The following is a 20,532-nucleotide window of genomic DNA, read 5'->3' on the forward strand; positions in this document are numbered from 1 at the left end:
ACAGTCAAAAAGCAAAAACTTAAATATTACTTTATAGCATGTGATAAAGTTAGTATAAGTGAGATTAATACATGCATTAATTTACAAGGATTTCATAGGTTTCAGAGTAACAGCCGTGTTAGTCTGTATTTGCAAAAAGAAAAGGAGTACTTGTGGCACCTTAGAGACTAACCAATTTATTTGAGCATGAGCTTTCGTGAGCTACAGCTCACTTCATCGGATGCATACCGTGGAAACTGCATAAAGTCTAAACACATTGTTATAAGTATAATAGCCATCTTAACTGTACTAACACATACATCGGGGTGGGGAACCTTTTTTCTATCACAGCCCATTGACTCACAGAAAAAAGTCTATCGCGGGCCACACACAAGTAAAAAGCAACTTAATTTGGGGGTGGGGGGATTTGAGAGAGAGAAAAATATAAAACGTTGAACTCATCCATCTGGGGGGGATCTTGGGGCTTCCCCCCATGGCAGGGCAAGTGGCACTCGCAGCTCCAGCCCCATGGCAGGGGAGGGCATGGAGGCTTAGGGTTTCTCGCCCGCAGCAGGGCGAGCCAGCTCTCATGGCTCCAGCCCTGCATGGGGGCCCCGAGACTTGCCGCGGGCCGGATGAAATTAAGCAATGGGCCAGATCCGGCCCACGGGACGCAAGTTCCCCACCCTGACATACGTGAAACAGACTGGTTTCCAGCAATGAATTTGTTAGTGCTTGGCAAGAGCTGGCACCTGGTCTCCCAGCATTCCAGCTACAGAAAACTCTTTCCTCTGCCAGAACAGCAAACTACTGAGTTGGACAAATTCCCAATTTTACCTGGGTTCAGATTTTCTTCATTTTCATCTTCTAAACAGTGCAGAAGCCAATCATATTTTTTGATGAATTGGTCACTATTTTTTGGTGAACTGGCTAAAGGAAAGTTAAAAAAAATTAATTGCAGCATCTCATACATCTGTGGACTTCTCACCAAGAGCACAATCCAGCTGCAGTTAATGGAGTTATTTCCATGGACTTCACTGGAACTTTGATTGGATTCCAAAGACTCAGTAGGATTTTTGTCTGAATTAAGACTGCAGGTTGAGTCCTGAGAGGGCAGATCCTGAAAACTATCTGGAGTTACAGTTTGTACCTTTTGCAGATGAAATGTTCAATATTTAAGGAACTTGTATTGACTTTGTAGATTCTGGTTTTGTATGTGTCCAAAAAACCCCATATTTAGGGACTATCCTTGCATCAGTCCCCACAGGAGTTTTGTGCATCACTACAGTTGTGTACCCACTACTCAGTCTGAATCCTAAGCAATACTTCACACAACATGGCTATTCTCTGCTGCACTGTACCCAAGTTGGTGTACTGGCACATATTAGGCTAAAAGGGGCCAGAGTGAGAGCAATAATTGCAGATCTGCAGTAGGCAGGGGCAGGCCTCCTTATGGCATGTCATAAATATAAAGGGAAGGGTAAACCCCTTTGAAATCCCTCCTGGCCAGGGGAAAGCTCCTCTCACCTGTAAAGGGTTAAGAAGCTAAAGATAACCTCGCTGGCACCTGACCAAAATGACCAATGAGGAGACAAGATACTTTCAAAAGCTGGGAGGAGGGAGAGAAACAAAGGGTCTCTGTCTGTCTATATGCTGTTTCTGCCGAGGATAGACCAGGAATGGAGTCTTAGAACTTTTAGTAAGTAATCTAGCTAGGTACGTGTTAGATTATGATTTCTTTAAATGGCTGAGAAAAGAACTGTGCTGAATAGAATAACTATTTCTGTCTGTGTATCTTTTTTGTAACTTAAGGTTTTGTCTAGAAGGATTCTCTATGTTTTGAATCTAATTACCCTGTAAGGTATCTACCATCCTGATTTTACAGAGGTGATTTCTTTACTTCTATTTACTTCTATTTCTAGTAAAAGTCTTCTTGTAAGAAAACTGAATGCTTTTTCATTGTTCTCAGATCCAAGGGTTTGGGTCTGTGGTCACCTATGCAAATTGGTGAGGCTTTTTATCCAACATTTCCCAGGAAAGGGGGGGTGCAAGTGTTGGGAGGATTGTTCATTGTTCTTAAGATCCAAGGGTCTGGGTCTGTAGTCACCTAGGCAAATTGGTGAGGCTTTTTACCAAACCTTGTCCAGGAAGTGGGGTGCAAGGTTTTGGGAAGTATTTTGGGGGGAAAGACGTTTCCAAACAGCTCTTCCCCAGTAACCAGTATTAGTTTGGTGGTGGTAGCGGCCAATCCAAGGACAAAGGGTGGAATATTTTGTACCTTGGGGAAGTTTTGACCTAAGCTGGTAAAGATAAGCTTAGGAGGTTTTTCATGCAGGTCCCCACATATGTACCCTAGCGTTCAGAGTGGGGAAGGAACCTTGACATGGCAAAACCTGGATTCCTTGTAGCAAGTGCACAGGAAGTGCTCCCCATGTAACTAGTTGCTCACACTCTGTTGCTGGAGTAATTAAAGATATGCACTTGAGTCAGCTGCTGATGACAAGGATGGAAAATCATATTTCAGATATGTGTTCTCCTCCCACATCCACGCATATCCCTCTATTTTGCAAGATCCATTCCCCATACAGATCCACCTTATTTTGGCTAATTCCGGATCCAATCCACAGACCCCTTAGGATGTATATAATAAATCTGCTCTTAAAAATCCATCTTAAATGTGTGATTTTGAAATCCATTCTAGAGTTAACAGCCCATGTGATAATTAAGTTAAACTTCTCATAGGAGCAGGCTGTATGAAGGAGGAATAGTCGTGTTTGTTCTTAAAGTAGTTTCCATTGTTAACTAATATAAAGGTCACACGGGAGTAACCCTTCTGAACACCCTCGCTGATGGAACAGAGGCTATTAAAACGATCAAGCTCTCATGCCATCTTAGATTATACAGTAATCAAGTGATGTGAGGAAATTATGGCATGTTGTACAGTTTGAGAGAAGCTTCTTTCTTTAAAGTCAAAGATTAAGAAATTGCAATTGGTCATACAATACCTAGCAAGCGAATTAGGTCCTTCTAGGCCCTGGATGGTGAAGGTTAAATGCAAAATTGATATTTATGATGTTTTCAGGATACATAATCTCTTGTACTAGCATCATAATGAGGTTCACAGATCTTGTATCTATTTGGTGCCTTCAATGGAATATTTCTTTTCTGGTTCAGAGGCTAAAATTAAATAGGTTGTCAGTGCAACCACAAAAATATCAACATGAGAAACAGCTGGCTGTTTGTTTTGTCCTTTGAAGCGCACAGTCTTAGAACGTAAGACCGTTTTGTTCTCAGTAAAACATCAACATGTATGATGAAAATTTAGATCAACAAGGGGTTTTGAACCATCCTCTGTCTTTACCATGAACAGTACAATCTGGGGCCTTGTTATTTATTTAGAATGTCTCTGGGAGTGTGTCTGCTGCTTTGAAAGAGTACAGGTCAGGCTCCCCTCTTCAGTGCCTCCTGCTAGTCATTGTTGAGTAGAAACAGGCACATGCCTCAACACCCCTTTCTCCTTTTGGGTTTCCGTTGTCCCTGGCTAAGGAGTGCCTCACCCTTTGCAGTGCTGCAAGGCAGGAGAGAACTTGCCTTCCAGTCTCATCCCCACTTCATGCGTCTATGCAAAACAAGATACACTCTAGCCCCAACGGTGTTTAGCCCGGTGTTGGAATTATTTCAAAGCATTAGAACCCCAGAAGTTCCAGAAGCTCTCAAGATGAGAGCTGAGCCTAAATGAAAGATGAGCCTTTCTACTTCTGGTACCTAAATTGCATCACTGGTTCAGGCAGTTCCCCTCTCGTGTCCTGCATGGAAAGGCATAGAGATCGGCCACATACACTGTCCCTGTCCTTTGGACCCCAAAGAGAGTTCTCTGTGGAGTCCAGTAATTACATGAGGGATGGGGGGGTCGCTATTAATTAATATTATTATGTGTATTGAGGTAGGACCTAAAAAACCTAGTCATTGACCAGGACTCCATTCTGCTAGGTGTTGTACAGATGGGGAACAAAATGATATTAGAATCATAGAATCATAGAATATCAGGGTTGGAAGGGACCTCAGGAGGTCATCTAGTGCAACCCCCTGCTCAAAAGCAGGACCAATCCCCAATTAAATCATCCCAGCCAGGGCTTTGTCAAGCCTGACCTTAAAAACTTCTAAGGAAGGAGATTCCACCACCTCCCTAGGCAACGCATTCCAGTGTTTCACCACCCTCCTAGTGAAAAAGTTTTTCCTAATATCCAACCTAAACCTCCCCCACTGCAACTTGAGACCATTACTCCTTGTCCTGTCCTCTTCTACCACTGAGAATAGTCTAGAATCATCCTCTCTGGAACCACCTCTCAGGTAGTTGAAAGCAGCTATCAAATCCCCCCTCATTCTTCTCTTCTGCAGACTAAACAATCCCAGTTCCCTCAGCCTCTCCTCCTAAGTCATGTGTTCCAGACCCCTAATCATTTTTGTTGCCCTTCGCTGGACTCTTCCCAATTTATCCACATCCTTCTTGTAGTATGGGGCCCAAAACTGGACACAGTACTCCAGATGAGGCCTCACCAATGTCGAATAGAGGGGGACGATCACGTCCCTCGATCTGCTCGCTATGCCCCTACTTATACATCCCAAAATGCCATTGGCCTTCTTGGCAACAAGGGCACACTGCTGACTCATATCCAGCTTCTCGTCCACTGTCACCCCTAGGTCCTTTTCCGCAGAACTGCTGCCTAGCCATTCAATCCCTAGTCTGTAGCTGTGAATTGGGTTCTTCCGTCCTAAGTGCAGGACCCTGCACTTATCCTTATTGAACCTCATCAGATTTCTTTTGGCCCAATCCTCCAATTTGTCTAGGTCCCTCTGTATCCTATCCCTGCCCTCCAGCATATCTACCACTGCTCCCAGTTTAGTATCATCCGCAAATTTGCTGAGAGTGCAATCCACACCATCCTCCAGATCATTTATGAAGATATTGAACAAAACCGGCCCCAGGACCGACACCTGGGGCACTCCACTTGACACCGGCTGCCAACTAGACATGGAGCCATTGATCACTACCCGTTGAGCCCGACAATCTAGCCAACTTTCTACGCACCTTATAGTGCATTCATCCAGCCCATACTTCTTTAACTTGCTGACAAGTATACTGTGGGAGACCGTGTCAAAAGCTTTGCTAAAGTCAAGAAACAATACATCCACTGCTTTCCCTTCATCCACAGAACCAGTAATCTCATCATAGAAGGCGATTAGATTAGTCAGGCATGACCTTCCCTTGGTGAATTCATGCTGACTGTTCCTGATCACTTTCCTCTCCTCTAAGTGCTTCAGGATTGATTCTTTGAGGACCTGCTCCATGATTTTTTCAGAGACTGAAGTGAGGCTGACTGGCCTGTAGTTCCCAGGATCTTCCTTCTTCCCTTTTTTAAAGATTGGCACTACATTAGCCCTTTTCCAGGCTAATGTAGTGCCAATTCCCTACCTCAAAGAGTCTACAATCTAAGTAAGTAGCTAGTAGGGCTAGGCCCATGGTGTGATGTACATCTACTCCCTCCATAGTCATGAGATTATTCAGAAAAGGTAATAAAGCTGTAGGTACCCTCTCAGCAGTGAAGATACACCCCCCCACACACACACCTCCTTTAAAGGGAAGGAAAACAGTGGGAGAGTGGACCACAGAGCTAGGGGGAAGGCAAAGGGTTTCTTCAAGCATGGCACTGTGCCTCAGACACACCCATTGAAATCCATAGGTTCTGGAAGGTGAACAGAAAGTTTGTTCCTTAGGAGAAGGATGCCGTCCCCATGAGGAGCAACTTGGAGTCAACTCAGTGGGGAGACCTTTGTGGCGTTCCAAAGCTGGGGAGGCAGGGAGGTGTGTGTACATGTCAGTATAAAATGTCAGAATAAAGTTCACAATGTCTAGTGTAGACAAGGAGAGTGAATACCAATTTGAATTAATGATTTCAGCTAACAGAATCTGTGGGTTTTGCACTTTTAGATGGTGAGTCACGTTGTTTGAATATGTTGTTCAGCAGTAATGTTCTTTTCCCAGACTACATTAGGGAAACAAATATATATCTTTGAGACAAGGTAAACTTGATGCAGGTGTATCTCTGCATATTCTGAAACATCACAATTCCAGGAGGTCTGAACTGTTTATATTATTCAGGAGACTTTAATTTTTCTCTTTTCTTTTTTCAAATGCACTAGTGAGCAGATGTTAAATCTCTTTTCCTGATGCTATCCCTGAACACTTGCCATCCATAGTCCTCCCATCACAACTATTATTAGAAACTGTCTGATTACAGGAAATAAGAGCAATACCTTGTTTGTTCCAAACCTCTTTACAATCTAAACATTAATAATTTGATCGTAATTCCCAAAAGGAGCAACCAGGGAGCAGAATGTGTTAGCAGAGGTGTGTATTAGCAGAGACTTTGTAGTGAATTAGGATTGCTCTTCCCTCCCTTCTTCATGAGACTTTTCTGTATGCACATTTTTAAATAATTATCCCAGTATTCATTACAGAGAAAATAGCTCAGTGTGTGAGTACAAAGAAAGTAATAAAATATCGGTTACAATAAATCACTAATAAGCATTTTAGAAATACATAGAGCTATGTGGACACTTAGATTAGGTAGGCAGATGGTAGATAAAGTGGGGGATAGAATATCTAAAAGGGTCTGATTTCATGACCTACCTGAGTGAAAATCTGGCCCTATTAAAGTTAATTGGAGTTTGACATTGACTTTAATAGGGCCAGGATTTCACGCAAGAGGATTATGCCATTGAAATGGGAAGAGTGTCACTTTCCAGTGGGATATATGATACTTGCCGCTAAATTTGGAACACTCACATTTTTCGCCAAGAAGAGTCACAATATATCAGACTTTAAACCTGCAGGATTGAATGACAGGTTATTGTCTGTCCTTAACATCAAATCTATGTAATTTTGGGCAGAAAAAGTCCACATTTGGGGAGGAAGAAGAAAATATTATGCTTGTGGTTTGTTTAAAAAACAGATGGCAGGTGTTTGAAGCTTCTGAGAAATTTGGAATGTCAGATGTAATCCCGCTATAGATGGATCAGATACACTCTGTGTTGTGTGTGTGTGTGTGTGTGTAAAAACAGGTAAGTATACAAATATGCACGCATGTTTTGTTTTTTACAGCACATTCCATCTGAGAATCTGAATTAATCTGAAAACATTACTTATTAAAGCTTCACAACATACCAGAGAAGCAGAGCCATGAACGCAACAGAGATCTCCTAAAATTAAAAGGGAGAAATAAATTAACTGAGGGAACTCACTGCTGCAAGGTATTGAGGCAAATAGGATAATAAGATTAAAAAATTGATTCAATCTTAGGTTGAAATCCTGACCCATTGAGATCATTGGACTTCAATGATTTCACACACAAATGAACAAAGATAGTTACAGTAGCTCGAATAAAAATGTCAACGACGGTCAATTCTTATGGTTCAGAGTATAAGATGATTATTGGTTGGAGTCAAAAAGAAATCTCCTCCCATGATATACCATTGCACAAGTGCATCATCTGGGACTGGTGATTTGCTTTCTTCTGGAATTTCTGGTACAGTGAACTATTAAAGGCATCTGTCAGGACACCAGCATTGAATCCAGTCCTGCCAGGTCCTTTGGCGGCATCCTTAGTCATTGTGTTACGGAGATGCACTGAACCGCTACCCCTGACCAACAGCCTTAGTGCTAAATGTCTACAAGCCCACAGCAGCCACACCTCAGGCCCCTGACTGGATGGATAGGCAGCACTCTCACTAGGTGTCTGGACTATATAAAGTCCATAACAGGAAGAGGAAGCGGTCTGAACAACAGATCGGTGCCTGCTGGTTGCTGCCTAGACCACCTTACCCTGTTGACTTGCTGGCTTGCCCCACGTCACCTCCCCAGACCCACTGACTGGGCCCGTTGGATTGGATCTTCTGGCTACTCACCTCTATGAGAATTCTGACCATTGCCCCTGACACGGATTGACCTGCCAGCTACCTGACCACTTGCTCACCCTTGACTTCTGTTCTGGAACACCCCCTTGCCTGCCCTCTGCCATCAGGCATTACATCTTAAGACTATTGATATGGTAACACCTTCATTCCGAGGTAACTCATCAGGAAGTCTGCTCCTTGATTATTATTATAGTATTGACTTTGAATATGTATTAAATTCATGGAGCATGTAGAAGTCAGTTATTATCTACAGTATAATAAAGAAGCTCCGGAAAATGCCCCCTTTCCATATGTGTCTATCAGAAAAAATGTCTTATTAGTACAATAATAGAAAAAGAAAAACTAAATTCTCCTGGCTGCCTTTGCAGTAGCTTTCTTGCATTTGTTAAAGGCTGAATTTAACCACATTTAAATTATTGAAATGATAAATGTCACAGTTCAGGGCAAGTGCACCAGTATTCCCCCTCCATGGTCTACCACAGGCACCCAATTCTAGGCTCCTAGCTCCTCTCCTGGGTAGAGACCCACGTGTCTCTCCCTCTTGCCCGGGGTTTTTCCAGGCTGCACAGTCCCCTGTCTACACTTATTCCCAGCAAGCCAGACTGTCTAAACAGGCCTGCATCTGCACTTTGCTTACTCTTCAAAGGCTATGAACAATGTAATTGCCAGCAGTTATGAGTTACCACACAGCTGTTTCTAAGCAAGCATAGTTATTCTTAGAGTTAAAGCATGACAGAGAAAACATATTAAAAATAAGAAAAGAAACCATATTCATGCTAATAAGCTTATTAGATCACCCCTGCAAAATCCAACCTCAGGCTCTAGTAGGTATCAGTCTTTCCATCTGGAAGGATTGCCACCCAGCTGCCTGGGACAGAGGGTTCTGTCAATTTGCCGGATCACACTATCCCTGACAGGTGTTTGTCTATGAGCCTCTCCAGGTAGTGATACGTCTCTGGAGATGTTACAACCAGAGTGAATTTGCCTAATCATCCTTCACTGTTCTTAGTCCCTGATGGGCTGTGGTAACCCTCCCCCATGAAAGTACATTCAATCCCTGGCTCACAGTGATACATAAAGTTAATATAGTAAGATCTCTCAAAGATATTTTAGGAGATTGCCATATCTGTCACAATAAGCATGTTTAAAATCAAGAACAAATAATTCTAATGAAGCATAAGTTCTCAGCTTGTCTCTGGAAATGAATTATTAAAAGGGCAAAAGAAAATGATTTAAGAGTCCATGACTAATTTAGTTTTTATATGAATCACTCATGAATCTATTGTAAAAAAGATTTGGTTAGTGTGGAGAAATTATTTTCAAAGTGATAGACGTTGTAGAGTTTGCATTGTAATTATAATCTCATTAAATTTCTGGGTACATTTTGTTTTAAAAATTATCAGATGGCTGTTTCTGGGACTCTGAGGATCAAGCAAGATTTTCAGAATACAAAAAAAAAGAATTCACCAAATTTTAATCACAATAGTGGTCATCAATAAATACTGGCACTGTTTCTTTACCTTTAGTGAGAAATACATTGCATAGTGAGGCATAAAATCAGCCCTGAAATGCTGTAATCAGTGGGTTTGAAAAACCTCAGTTCTAGAGAGACAGTGGACAGGAGATCATGTCTCATCCAGTCTATGAAATGCATTTAACAGCTCAAATGGTGATCCTTTGTTCTTGCTTTTACATGGGGTGTTTCATATCATGTAAGTTCTGATGGACTCAAATGACAAGAATATCATTAGCTGAGGTTGTATATGTTGCTAGGCCTTGATATCAACCCTTTGACAGCTGCTAGTAATTACTGGCATTGGTAGCTCTTTATCATCATCGAATTAGAAATCCACAGGGCCTTTTCAGTCACCCTTTAGACAGGTATTTATCAGCGTTGGGAAGCTGATGCTAGTTAAAATCAAGAATGAGTAGGATTTCAAACTCTGGGTCAGCACAATGGGAGGGGTGTGGGGCACACCATGTTTTCACTAGGTACACAAGGCAGCAGGCAGAAGCATTTTTAGATAATCCAGATGTTTTCAGACATAAATATTATAAATAGAGTTGGGCCCAAACCAAACCCTCAGATCTGATCTCCTCTGAAGTTTGGGTGAATTTAAAATTCAAACTCTGATGGAAGGTGTACAAATCTTTACAATCGGCCAAACCAGCAAAGACTAAACTTGGGGGTGTTCAGAATTCAAAGCCATAACTGCATTTGTAACTTGGAGTTCCCTCTGTGTCCTTGCTACCTTAGCCTAACATCTAGCTCCAGGCCAGGCATTGGTCAAATATGTAGGAGGAAGGCAGAAGGATGGTCCCCTTGAGTCTGCAGAGCCATTCCAAATGCTGAAGTAGCCCTATATTCCACTAGAAGTGCCCACCACTCAGGGAGGTTCGACATGATGCACTATGTAGCAATGGATCTTCCTGTCCCCTCTCTTATGGCCCACCGCACCTGCCCCTGTTACACAGGAAGTTTGAGCACGGCGGTGGCCCACACAGTGCATATTCCCAGTGTGATGTCCCTGATCCATTCCCACCCTTTTTTCAAGATGAATCACAGTGGTTCCTTTTGCTAAGAGTTAGTGACAGAGGAAAGAACTAAATATGTCCAAGTGATCGTCCATACCACATACAAGTCCATCTCTAATACAGTTTTCCTATGAAGTATTTCAGCAACAACCCACTAAAGAAAGATGTGCATAAAATTCTTCTCTGCTGTGAGGCTAGACCACAATATGGTATGCGTAAAGGCTGTGACAGAATAGTTTGGTAAAGGCATACCTCTCACCCTGCCAAAGCCCACATCCAGTGATGCACAGTGTGTGAGAAAGATCCAAAATGAAGACCATACAAAGACTATGAAGGAAAAGAGGCTTAATCTGCAGCCAGGAAGATTTAAATTAGGTATTAGGAAAAAATTTCTAACTCGATGGGTAATTAAGCCATGGAATAGGCTTCCAAGGGAGGTTGTGGCATCCCCAGTTCTGGAGGTTTTTAAGAACAGGTTGGACAAACACCTGTCAGGGATGGTCTACTCTAGATTTACTTGACTCTGAGTGCAAAGGTCGGACTTCATGACTTCTCAAGCTCCCTTCCAGCTGTACATTACTATGATTATTCATGCAGGATAATCTGAAAAGTGCTGTGGGATTCATTCCTTTAGTGTAAATAACTCAGTAACCACAGTTGTAGGATTCTTTATTTCTGATGTAAACAATTTTCAGTAATAAAAGCAAGGGGACATCAAAGGTATGTGGAACTGAGGCAGCTGTGATTAAATTAATTATATGTCTCAAAATGAGAGACCTGGGTGAAAGAACCAGGAGTTTGTGTTTGCTTTGTTCACTACCAGGAGCACTAATACTGTTCAGTAATTATAATAGTACATGATGTACATTTTTGGTCTGTTCACACAATGTACTCAGGTTTTCAAATATGGTCAAACATCTTATTTGCACATGATGATACTATGGATGTGCAGGCAGATTAGCAGTTAGCGTCTACCTGGCTATTTGCTTACAGAAAGAGACCAGTTTGTACATGCTCAGAGTATTTGTTCAACAAAGTAGATACTTGGGATTGCACAAGTTTATCTTTGAAAATTAAAAATTACCTGGTACTAGCCCTGCACAGAAAGAATGCTTTCACTCATGACACCGGGCTATAGTTTTTCCATTATTTCTTCCTTTTTATTTTTGTAAAGCCAAATTATTTTTGCTTAAACAATTACAAATCATTCTATAAAATACACACAATCTTAATATGTGCTAATTGCCCTTTGCATCACTCTGGCAGGGCAAAGGGACCTCAAACCTGCCCTAGAAGGGCAGCTGGGCATTCCCCCTTGTATACTGTACAAGCTTTCTTAGGTAACACAGAGTCAGTGTAGCTGGTTCTTCGTCACCCAGTTCTCCCACCTCAGTGTCAGAGATACACACACTTTAAGCAGCCGTGAGCCTATTCTAATATGCACTGTGGGCCAAACTGCCTTCCAGGACTGGAAGCCAGAAAAACATCAATGCCTCCTTTGAACCTTTCACCTGCTCTTAGGTGCACAAGCAGAAAGCTGGGTCACACTGAGGATTGAACCCAATGAGTCAAATTTTGCTACTCATTCCCTTTCTCTCAGCTTCATTCACTTATGTAGCAGTACAGGACTTGTGACATTACAATCACATATTGGGTTGTGAATAAAAGAAAAGGAGGACTTGTGGCACCTTAGAGACTAACCAATTTATTTGAGCATGAGCTTTCGTGAGCTACAGATCACTTCATCGGATGCATACCGTGGAAACTGCAGCAGACTTTATATACACACAGAGAATATGAAACAATACCTCCTCCCACCCCACTTTCCTGCTGGTAATAGCTTATCTAAAGTGATCATCAAGTTGGGCCATTTCCAGCACAAATCCAGGTTTTCTCACCCTCCACCCCCCCACACACACAAATTCACTCTCCTGCTGGTGATAGCCCATCCAAAGTGACAACTCTCTACACAATGTGCATGATAATCAAGTTGGGCCATTTCCTGCACAAATCCAGGTTCTCTCACCCCCTCACCCCCTCCCAAAAACCACACACACAAACTCACTATCCTGCTGGTAATAGCTCATCCAAAGTGACCACTCTCCCTACAATGTGCATGATAATCAAGGTGGGCCATTTCCAGCACAAATCCAGGTTTTCTCACCCCCCCCCCCACCCCCATACACACACAAACTCACTCTCCCGCTGGTAATAGCTCATCCAAACTGACCACTCTCCAAGTTTAAATCCAAGTTAAACCAGAACATCTGGGGGGGGGGGTAGGAAAAAACAAGGGGAAATAGGCTACCTTGCATAGTGACTTAGCCACTCCCAGTCTCTATTTAAGCCTAAATTAATAGTATCCAATTTGCAAATGAATTCCAATTCAGCAGTTTCTCGCTGGAGTCTGGATTTGAAGTTTTTTTGTTTTAAGATAGCGACCTTCATGTCTGTGATTGCGTGACCAGAGAGATTGAAGTGTTCTCCGACTGGTTTATGAATGTTATAATTCTTGACATCTGATTTGTGTCCATTTATTCTTTTACGTAGAGACTGTCCAGTTTGACCAATGTAAATGGCAGAGGGGCATTGCTGGCACATGATGGCATATATCACATTGGTGGATGTGCAGGTGAACGAGCCTCTGATAGTGTGGCTGATGTTATTAGGCCCTGTGATGGTGTCCCCTGAATAGATATGTGGGCACAATTGGCAACGGGCTTTGTTGCAAGGATAAGTTCCTGGGTTAGTGGTTCTGTTGTGTGGTATGTGGTTGTTGGTGAGTATTTGCTTCAGGTTGCGGGGCTATCTGTAGGCAAGGACTGGCCTGTCTCCCAAGATTTGTGAGAGTGTTGGGTCATCCTTTAGGATAGGTTGTAGATCCTTAATAATGCGTTGGAGGGGTTTTAGTTGGGGGCTGAAGGTGACGGCTAGTGGCGTTCTGTTATTTTCTTTGTTAGGCCTGTCCTGTAGTAGGTAACTTCTGGGAACTCTTCTGGCTCTATCAATGTGTTTCTTTACTTCCGCAGGTGGGTATTGTAGTTGTAAGAAAGCTTGACAGAGATCTTGTAGGTGTTTGTCTCTGTCTGAGGGGTTGGAGCAAATGCGGTTGTATCGCAGAGCTTGGCTGTAGACGATGGATCGTGTGGTGTGGTCAGGGTGAAAGCTGGAGGCATGCAGGTAGGAATAGCGGTCAGTAGGTTTCCGGTATAGGGTGGTGTTTATGTGACCATTGTTTATTAGCACTGTAGCATCCAGGAAGTGGATCTCTTGTGTGGACTGGACCAGGCTGAGGTTGATGGTGGGATGGAAATTGTTGAAATCATGGTGGAATTGTGAATGAAATTGTTTCACCTGTGGCAAAATGTGAACTGGATTTACAAACAAAAGTTTACACTTTTTTAAATGTGATGTCTCAGAACCTTAGCAGATCGTGATGTCAATGAATGTATTGGGAAGGAGAAGTAGGATAAATAAACATGCAAAATCTTGGTAATCAGTACAGATGGAAGGGAAATGGAACACAGAAAAGGCATGTGTCATTTGTCTAGAGTAGTTTTGTTTTAAAATTGACTGTGTATGGTCATGACTTTAAGATTGCTAAATATAATAGCAGGCTCTGATCAATTTAAAACACTGGCTTTTAATTTTGCAAAGTTTGAATGTATCCAGAGAGTGAATTATCAATCCTTTTTTTGAAGGGTCCCTGCAAAATGTAAATGATACTCACAAGGAAGTACAGCATTTTTTATTTCCAAGAGGGAAAAAGTGAAACAGGTTGTAGAATAAGACAGTTTGCCCTCTGTCACGGCGTGAACATATCAGTCATGAACCTGCTGAAAAACAAGGATTTTTACTAAAACATTTAACAGTTGTTTTATAATGAGATTATTAGAATGTACCACATACAAAGGCAACTTTAATTCTGTCATTACCTAACTTTCAATGCTTGACTTTTCAACCTACATAATGTTCTTCTGAGATAGGGTGGGTGCATGCATATCACCGTTCTAGGGCAAATGGCACCTTAGACCCCATTAGGTGCTTGGTTTCCTGTACCTCACTGCTGGAACCATGCAGTCCAGACACTTTTAGACTGGCTCTCTGGGAAGTAGTCTCCCTGTTTCTCAACCATGATAATGCAACAGGCCCAACTGTGTTAGGCACCTGTAAGCCCTTTCACTTCGGGGACCTGTGAGCTGATTAAAGTGACTCACAAAATGTCTCTTCAAAGCAAAGCATTATTTATTCATTCCCCCAAAAGGTCCAAGCACACAGAGCAAAGAGTAAAAACAATAAGCGATCTATATACATGAGTCTTAGTTACACTTTAATCTTTCCTAACAGCTTCTATAAGTTCCCCTCAGGTCAGCCAAACTCCATGTCTGGCTGGGAGGAGCAGACTGTCCTGCTTGCAGCATGTCCTCTGTCTGTGTGTTGCCTTGCGAGCTACAAGAGTGACTTCTGCTGTGTGCTCGCAAATAGAATGACCACTTTTTCAAAAGGCAAAAGCAGGACACATGCAAGACCCCCTGCCCCCTTGCGCCTCCTCTTTCCCCTGGAGCCCCCAACCCCCACCTCCCCCCAAGGCTTTGTCCCTGCTCCTCCTCTTCCCCCTAAGGTCCCACTCCCTGGCCAGGTTGAAATCCAGAGCTAGGCCATGCTAAGAGCCACCCAGCGACCATGTCCCTCTGTGGGGAGTCCTGGACCCTCCACCTGACCTAGGCAGGGGGCTGGGGGGCCCAAGAGCAGCCCCTGGCCTGTGTCTCCATCCTCCCCTCCCCCCCCCGGGCTCCCCACAACAGCCGGAGTTCCCTTAGTGTCTCTTAGTACTGCCCAGCTTCGGCTTTTGGACTGGTCGGGCATGGAGCCCCAGAGAGAGAGGAGGAGCGGGGGGAGGCCTTCTCGCGGGGGAGGGGGGAAAGAATAAGACCCACCTCAGGCCCCCCCACAACAGGAAGAGCCTCAGGCAGGTATGGAGTGGAGCCACAGGAAATCTGCAGTAATTCGGCTTGGGAATGGGACTTCAACTCTGCATTTCAGGAACATCTGCCCCGAATTGGGCGGGACAGTCACCCTAGCTCTCACTGGCAGTTCGTGGGCAGCCTTCCTTAGCTCACCCATACGCCTTCCCTTTTCTAGGCCTTGGGTCTTGTAATGGCTTAGTTCCCTTGATCTCCCTCTTCTCAGCCTTGGCAAAATGCTGTAGTCACCTCTTCATGGCTGTAAGTCTGCTATTGGGCTAGAGTGTTTGTGGGCATGCTCCTTATCTAGGCCATTATTTTATCTTTCTTCCTTTGTTCTTTTAACAACCCCTTTTGGTCTAACTCCATAGCAAATTTATGCATCATATTCATAAACGGAACAGATATTTTCCCAGTTTGTTACAATGTGCATACGTAAATGTAAAATTCTGATGTACTAACTGATAAGGTCCATAGGGAAAAAACAGAGAAAACCATAAGATGCAAAAAGGAAAAAACAGTCATTAATGTTACAAAAATACGATGTTCTTTCTGTAGACAATATGGGATAGAATGGGATAATTCATTGGGATAGAATGTAACAATCCCAGGTTTTGATATCGGTCATCCTGAATAATGCTCTTATCTTCAGTCATGGGGATTTACTATATATGCATGACTGCCTACACACTGGAAATATTACCCCTCTATGTTTGACATTAAAATATAGTATTATCTCAATCATATTTGATAAACTTATTTTTTAAGAATCAGAAAATAGCTTTTAAAAGTCAAAACCATGCTTTTAAGAAAAAAGCTTTTCTTAGAGGAACAATATATTAGAGGAGAGGAATAATAGTATAATCTTGCATCTGTTTGTTTTTGGAAGGATCTTTGCTTGTACTAATACATTTGTATGCATCAGAGAAAATATATCATCCATAAAAAGACAATTACAGAGCACCAACCAAGCGTTTCAAACATTATTCAGTAATGTCTATAAGGAAGCATCATTTGAAAGAAAGATTTTATTGTTTTGTTTTTCTATAACTTCATATAAATCATTCCATAAAAGTAGCCATCTTACTTTTATTGATCGAAACTCAATCTGAGCTGCATCTAGGATTAGCTTTCAAAAATGTTAAATATCCTGTATAATATGCAGTTTGCTTATCTGGTGCAATTTTTTTTTTTTTTTATTAACAATGGTTGCCACCTGGAGCTGAGTGAATGGTTGATTTTTTCGGTTTGGCCAGCAATCTGAAAAACCAGAAAATATTTGGTGTATGTATTTCTGTGTGTCCTTATAACCTTTACCCCAGTGGTTAAGATACTTGCCTGTGATTCAAGGGATTCAAGTGTTGAATTCCCACTCTGGAGCAAGGACTTGAACTCAGATCTCCCCCTTCTCTGGTGAGGGCCCAAACTACCTGGCTATAGTCTATTTTGAGGTAGCTAGCTGTCAGTGTCGCATGTTGAAGCTGCTCTACCTTTTATAAATACATGAATATTCATTGAGCCAACAAGAGAGAGAATGACTCATAAGCCTGGTGGTTTGGGCACTCACTTGGGAGAGGTAACAGATGTGGATTCAAATCTTCTTTCTGCCACATTCAGAGGAGGAATTTGAATCTATTTTATATAGATTTACTTCTGTCTTTTAGATCTGTGGCCTGAGTTTGCCCTTTACCTTAGAAAGTCTCAGCACGTTGATTACCAAAGGCTATGTCTACCCTACATTGTACCCTACAATCAGTATAACTTATGACTAAATCAGCCCCCGAGTGACGTAAGTTACACCAACATAAGTGCCGGTGCAGACAGCACTATGTTGGTGGGAGAGCTTCTCCCACTGACGTAGCTGCTGCCGCTCATGGAGGCTGGAGTAGTTGAGCAGGCCAGGAGAGCTCTTTCCCATTGGCTTAGAGCAGTCACATTAGAGATCTTACAGCGGCTCAAGTGCATCGGTGCAGCTGTGCTGCTGTAAACTCTAGTGTAGCTGTGCCCCAAGACAGACCTTTGCTTCAATACAAATGCAAGTTTTGGCCTAGTTTCCAGGAGTCATGCAGTACAATTTTCTGAGTTGCATCTTGCATGTTATATTGTTAGACAGACATTTTTCCCTGAATACAGATTTATGATAGAAGAGTGATTGAGCTCAATGGGAATGATCAATGCACTATGCTTAGTAGCATTTGCAAGTTCAGGCCCTAACTTTCCATTAGCTATTTCCAATAGATCAGACTATACATTGTAAACTCTTAGGGTGAAATTCTAGCACCATTGCAGTCAATGGCAAAACTCTCATTGACTTCACTGCGGCTTGGATTTCACCCTTAGGGCCAAATTCTGAGTAGATGTTTGAAGGCAGACCAAAAATTGAAGGGGACACACAACTTTGTAAAGAAGCATTGGCAAAACCATAGTTTATGTGCTAAGGTCATGCTAGCAGAAACAACAGTAGCCACGTCCGCAGTTATTTCTGCCACCTGTGACGTTGTAGGCATCAAAGAGCATGATCTGGGACAAAGGGGCATGTTAGTCCCACTGGCAAGCTCCACTCATGCTTCACGCACTTCCTTATTCCATCTTGTAACGTGTACAAAACCTAACAGAGCTCCAGGGCCACCTTTTCTACCCACTCATGGTCTGCTCTGTATTGATAGTGTACCCTCTTTGATGCCTGGTGTGGTTCAGGGACAGAGATTTAAAAGAGTCAGTTAGCAATATTTTTCTTTAAGCCCCAGCTTCTGGAATCAGGAGATTGAATGGGAATCTCAGCTTCCACCTTGTAATAAAGTCAGTTTCTAACCCTCATGGTTGCAGAGAAAAATCTTTATGAAGAAGGGAACCTTAGTGGCTCAGAAACCAGAAAACAAATAAAAAAGACAAATAAACCAGAAAACAAAATAAATCTCATTATTTTAAAACCAATCTCATGACTGGAGGAGGGTAGGAGATCCTGACTCAATTTTTGAAACACTTGGGGTGGCAGTCCTGCAATGGGAGATGATAGAGCCCTACTGCCCAGTAACTGTGGCTGGAAGGATCTGGATAAAGGGCTTGCTCGGGGTAAAGTCTGCTGACTGCAAGACCTTAGCTTCCCTCAGCACCTCCAGGCCTGTGGTTTGGGGGGCAGCATTGGATGCATCTGTCCCATCCCTATGGAAACTTTCTCCACTGGTCCTGAACAAAGACACACATTTTGGCCTACATAGATTTCCACTGTTCTCACTTATATGAGGGTTTGACACATGTAACTCAGAATTTGGCCCTTAACTAAATTTTGTATGTTTTCAAGATCATATCAAACAAACCAGATGGATTGTATTTTATTCTGAATGGGAGTATTTAAAAAGGCTGTCATAACGGATAAAACTTCCTGTGGGGATTTTCCTGTTGCACATTGCATATGCAGCTTTCCTTCGTCCAGTCACACTTGGAGTTTGGTCAAACATTCTTGGGTTTTAACCAGTGGAGTAATTTTGCATCCCTGTTTATTATTCATCCTGTTGTATTTATTTTGTATTCCTCTTATTACATAGCATGAAATTTTACTGTACTTCTCCAGCGAAATTCTGCAAAGGATTTCATTTAGCATGCTTCATGCATTGAGCTAATTAAGGAAAAATCATTCTTTGAGCTAATTAACTATGGTTTTTTACGTGTTTCCTTCTGGGTTTTGCATAAAAGTGTAAACATTTTAGAGCAGCAGAAGTCTGAATGCTAATGAAGAGAGAAAAGAAGCTGCCGTGTATATTATTCCCCAATATAGTCCTGTTTGGGATCACTTGCAATAACTTGATAAGCAGAGCACAAGGGCAAAATATCCAGATACCCAAACCTAGCAACACAGACATGAGAATTCTCTGGAATAACTTTCATTTTAACTTACACATGGAGAAAATATAAGTAAAGCTGCTGCAGATGACAGCTAGGGAAAGGCACATAACCAATTAAAAATATCAAAACATTTTTTAAAGAAATGCTCTTTCTCCTTACCTCCTAACTAGGCTGTTTTTAAAATCCTTTTTGATATAAGGTGTTTTATAGATAACTGATAGTTTCAATTCTTTCTCATCGAGACTCTAGGTCAAGATGCACAGTGTTAGCGATCAGCATAGATCCAAACGGTCTTTAACTCACCCAGAAGTTAGAGATTGCTTTATAACCTTAGTAGATAGATATTAAATTCCACTATAAATTACTGATAGATGGCTGGAGACTGTCATCTTTTTACAAGCATCGAGCATCTTTTTAACACCAAGCAAAAAAGTTCACACTCAATTGAATTACTTCAGTTGCATCACCTTACTCATAAATTGTCACTCATTTCCTCCCACATACTGATTTATGCATTCCAAAATTTACTACTGAAAATTCAAGTTGTGTTGCCAAGTTGAGATCCTATCAAAACAAGCTGAAAAAGATAGCCTAGTCTTGTGTGACGTTTAAAATAAATTTGCTAAATAAGGCCTCTTTCTTGTCTTTGGTTACCTATAGGATTTTGGAGAAGATGATTCCCTCTACATCACCAAGGTAACAACTATTCACATGGGCAATTACACCTGTCACGCCTACGGCTATGAAGAGCTGTATCAGACCCACATCCTTCAGGTGAATGGTTAGTAAATGGCATATATGACAATCCACTGAAAACGTTCCTGTAAGCAATGCTGAATGTTAATCTTGTTCTCACAGAGTTATGAAATGGAGCATGTCGAATTTTCTCTGTAAAAGGAAAAAACACAGCTCTTGGTTTGCACATTCACATCATCATACTGTGCTATGTTAGTATTCGTTAGATATATCTAGCCTTATAGAGTTAGTTTTGCCTCCTAAATCCTATCAGTCATTATAAAACAAACAAAATGTTTGGTAGTATACTACGGTATTTTCTTGTATTAAGCTGTAGTGCTTCACAGCATAGTGTGGACAAATGGCTATTTTTATCGGTAGGAGTATTACTTCAGATCACTAATTTCATATTTCAGAAACTGATTCCTGTTGTATTAAATAGTTTGGAATGCTTAAATAAATATACCATGATAGCACAATACTCTGAAAGCCAATTATTTGG

The 20,532-nt window shown here is 42.0% G+C and overlaps 1 protein-coding gene across 1 annotated transcript in view; it reads left to right on the forward strand.

The window, feature by feature from the left end:
* FSTL4 (follistatin like 4) overlaps positions 1 to 20,532 on the forward strand; it is a 470,937-nt gene that overhangs the window by 411,621 nt on the left and 38,784 nt on the right. Inside the window, exon 7 of the mRNA XM_077824942.1 lies at positions 19,956 to 20,076. Coding sequence (XP_077681068.1) covers positions 19,956 to 20,076 — 121 coding nt within the window. The remainder of the gene's footprint in view (positions 1 to 19,955; positions 20,077 to 20,532) is intronic.

Source organism: Eretmochelys imbricata, chromosome 8 (assembly GCF_965152235.1).
Source record: "Eretmochelys imbricata isolate rEreImb1 chromosome 8, rEreImb1.hap1, whole genome shotgun sequence".
NCBI lineage: Eukaryota > Metazoa > Chordata > Testudines > Cheloniidae > Eretmochelys > Eretmochelys imbricata.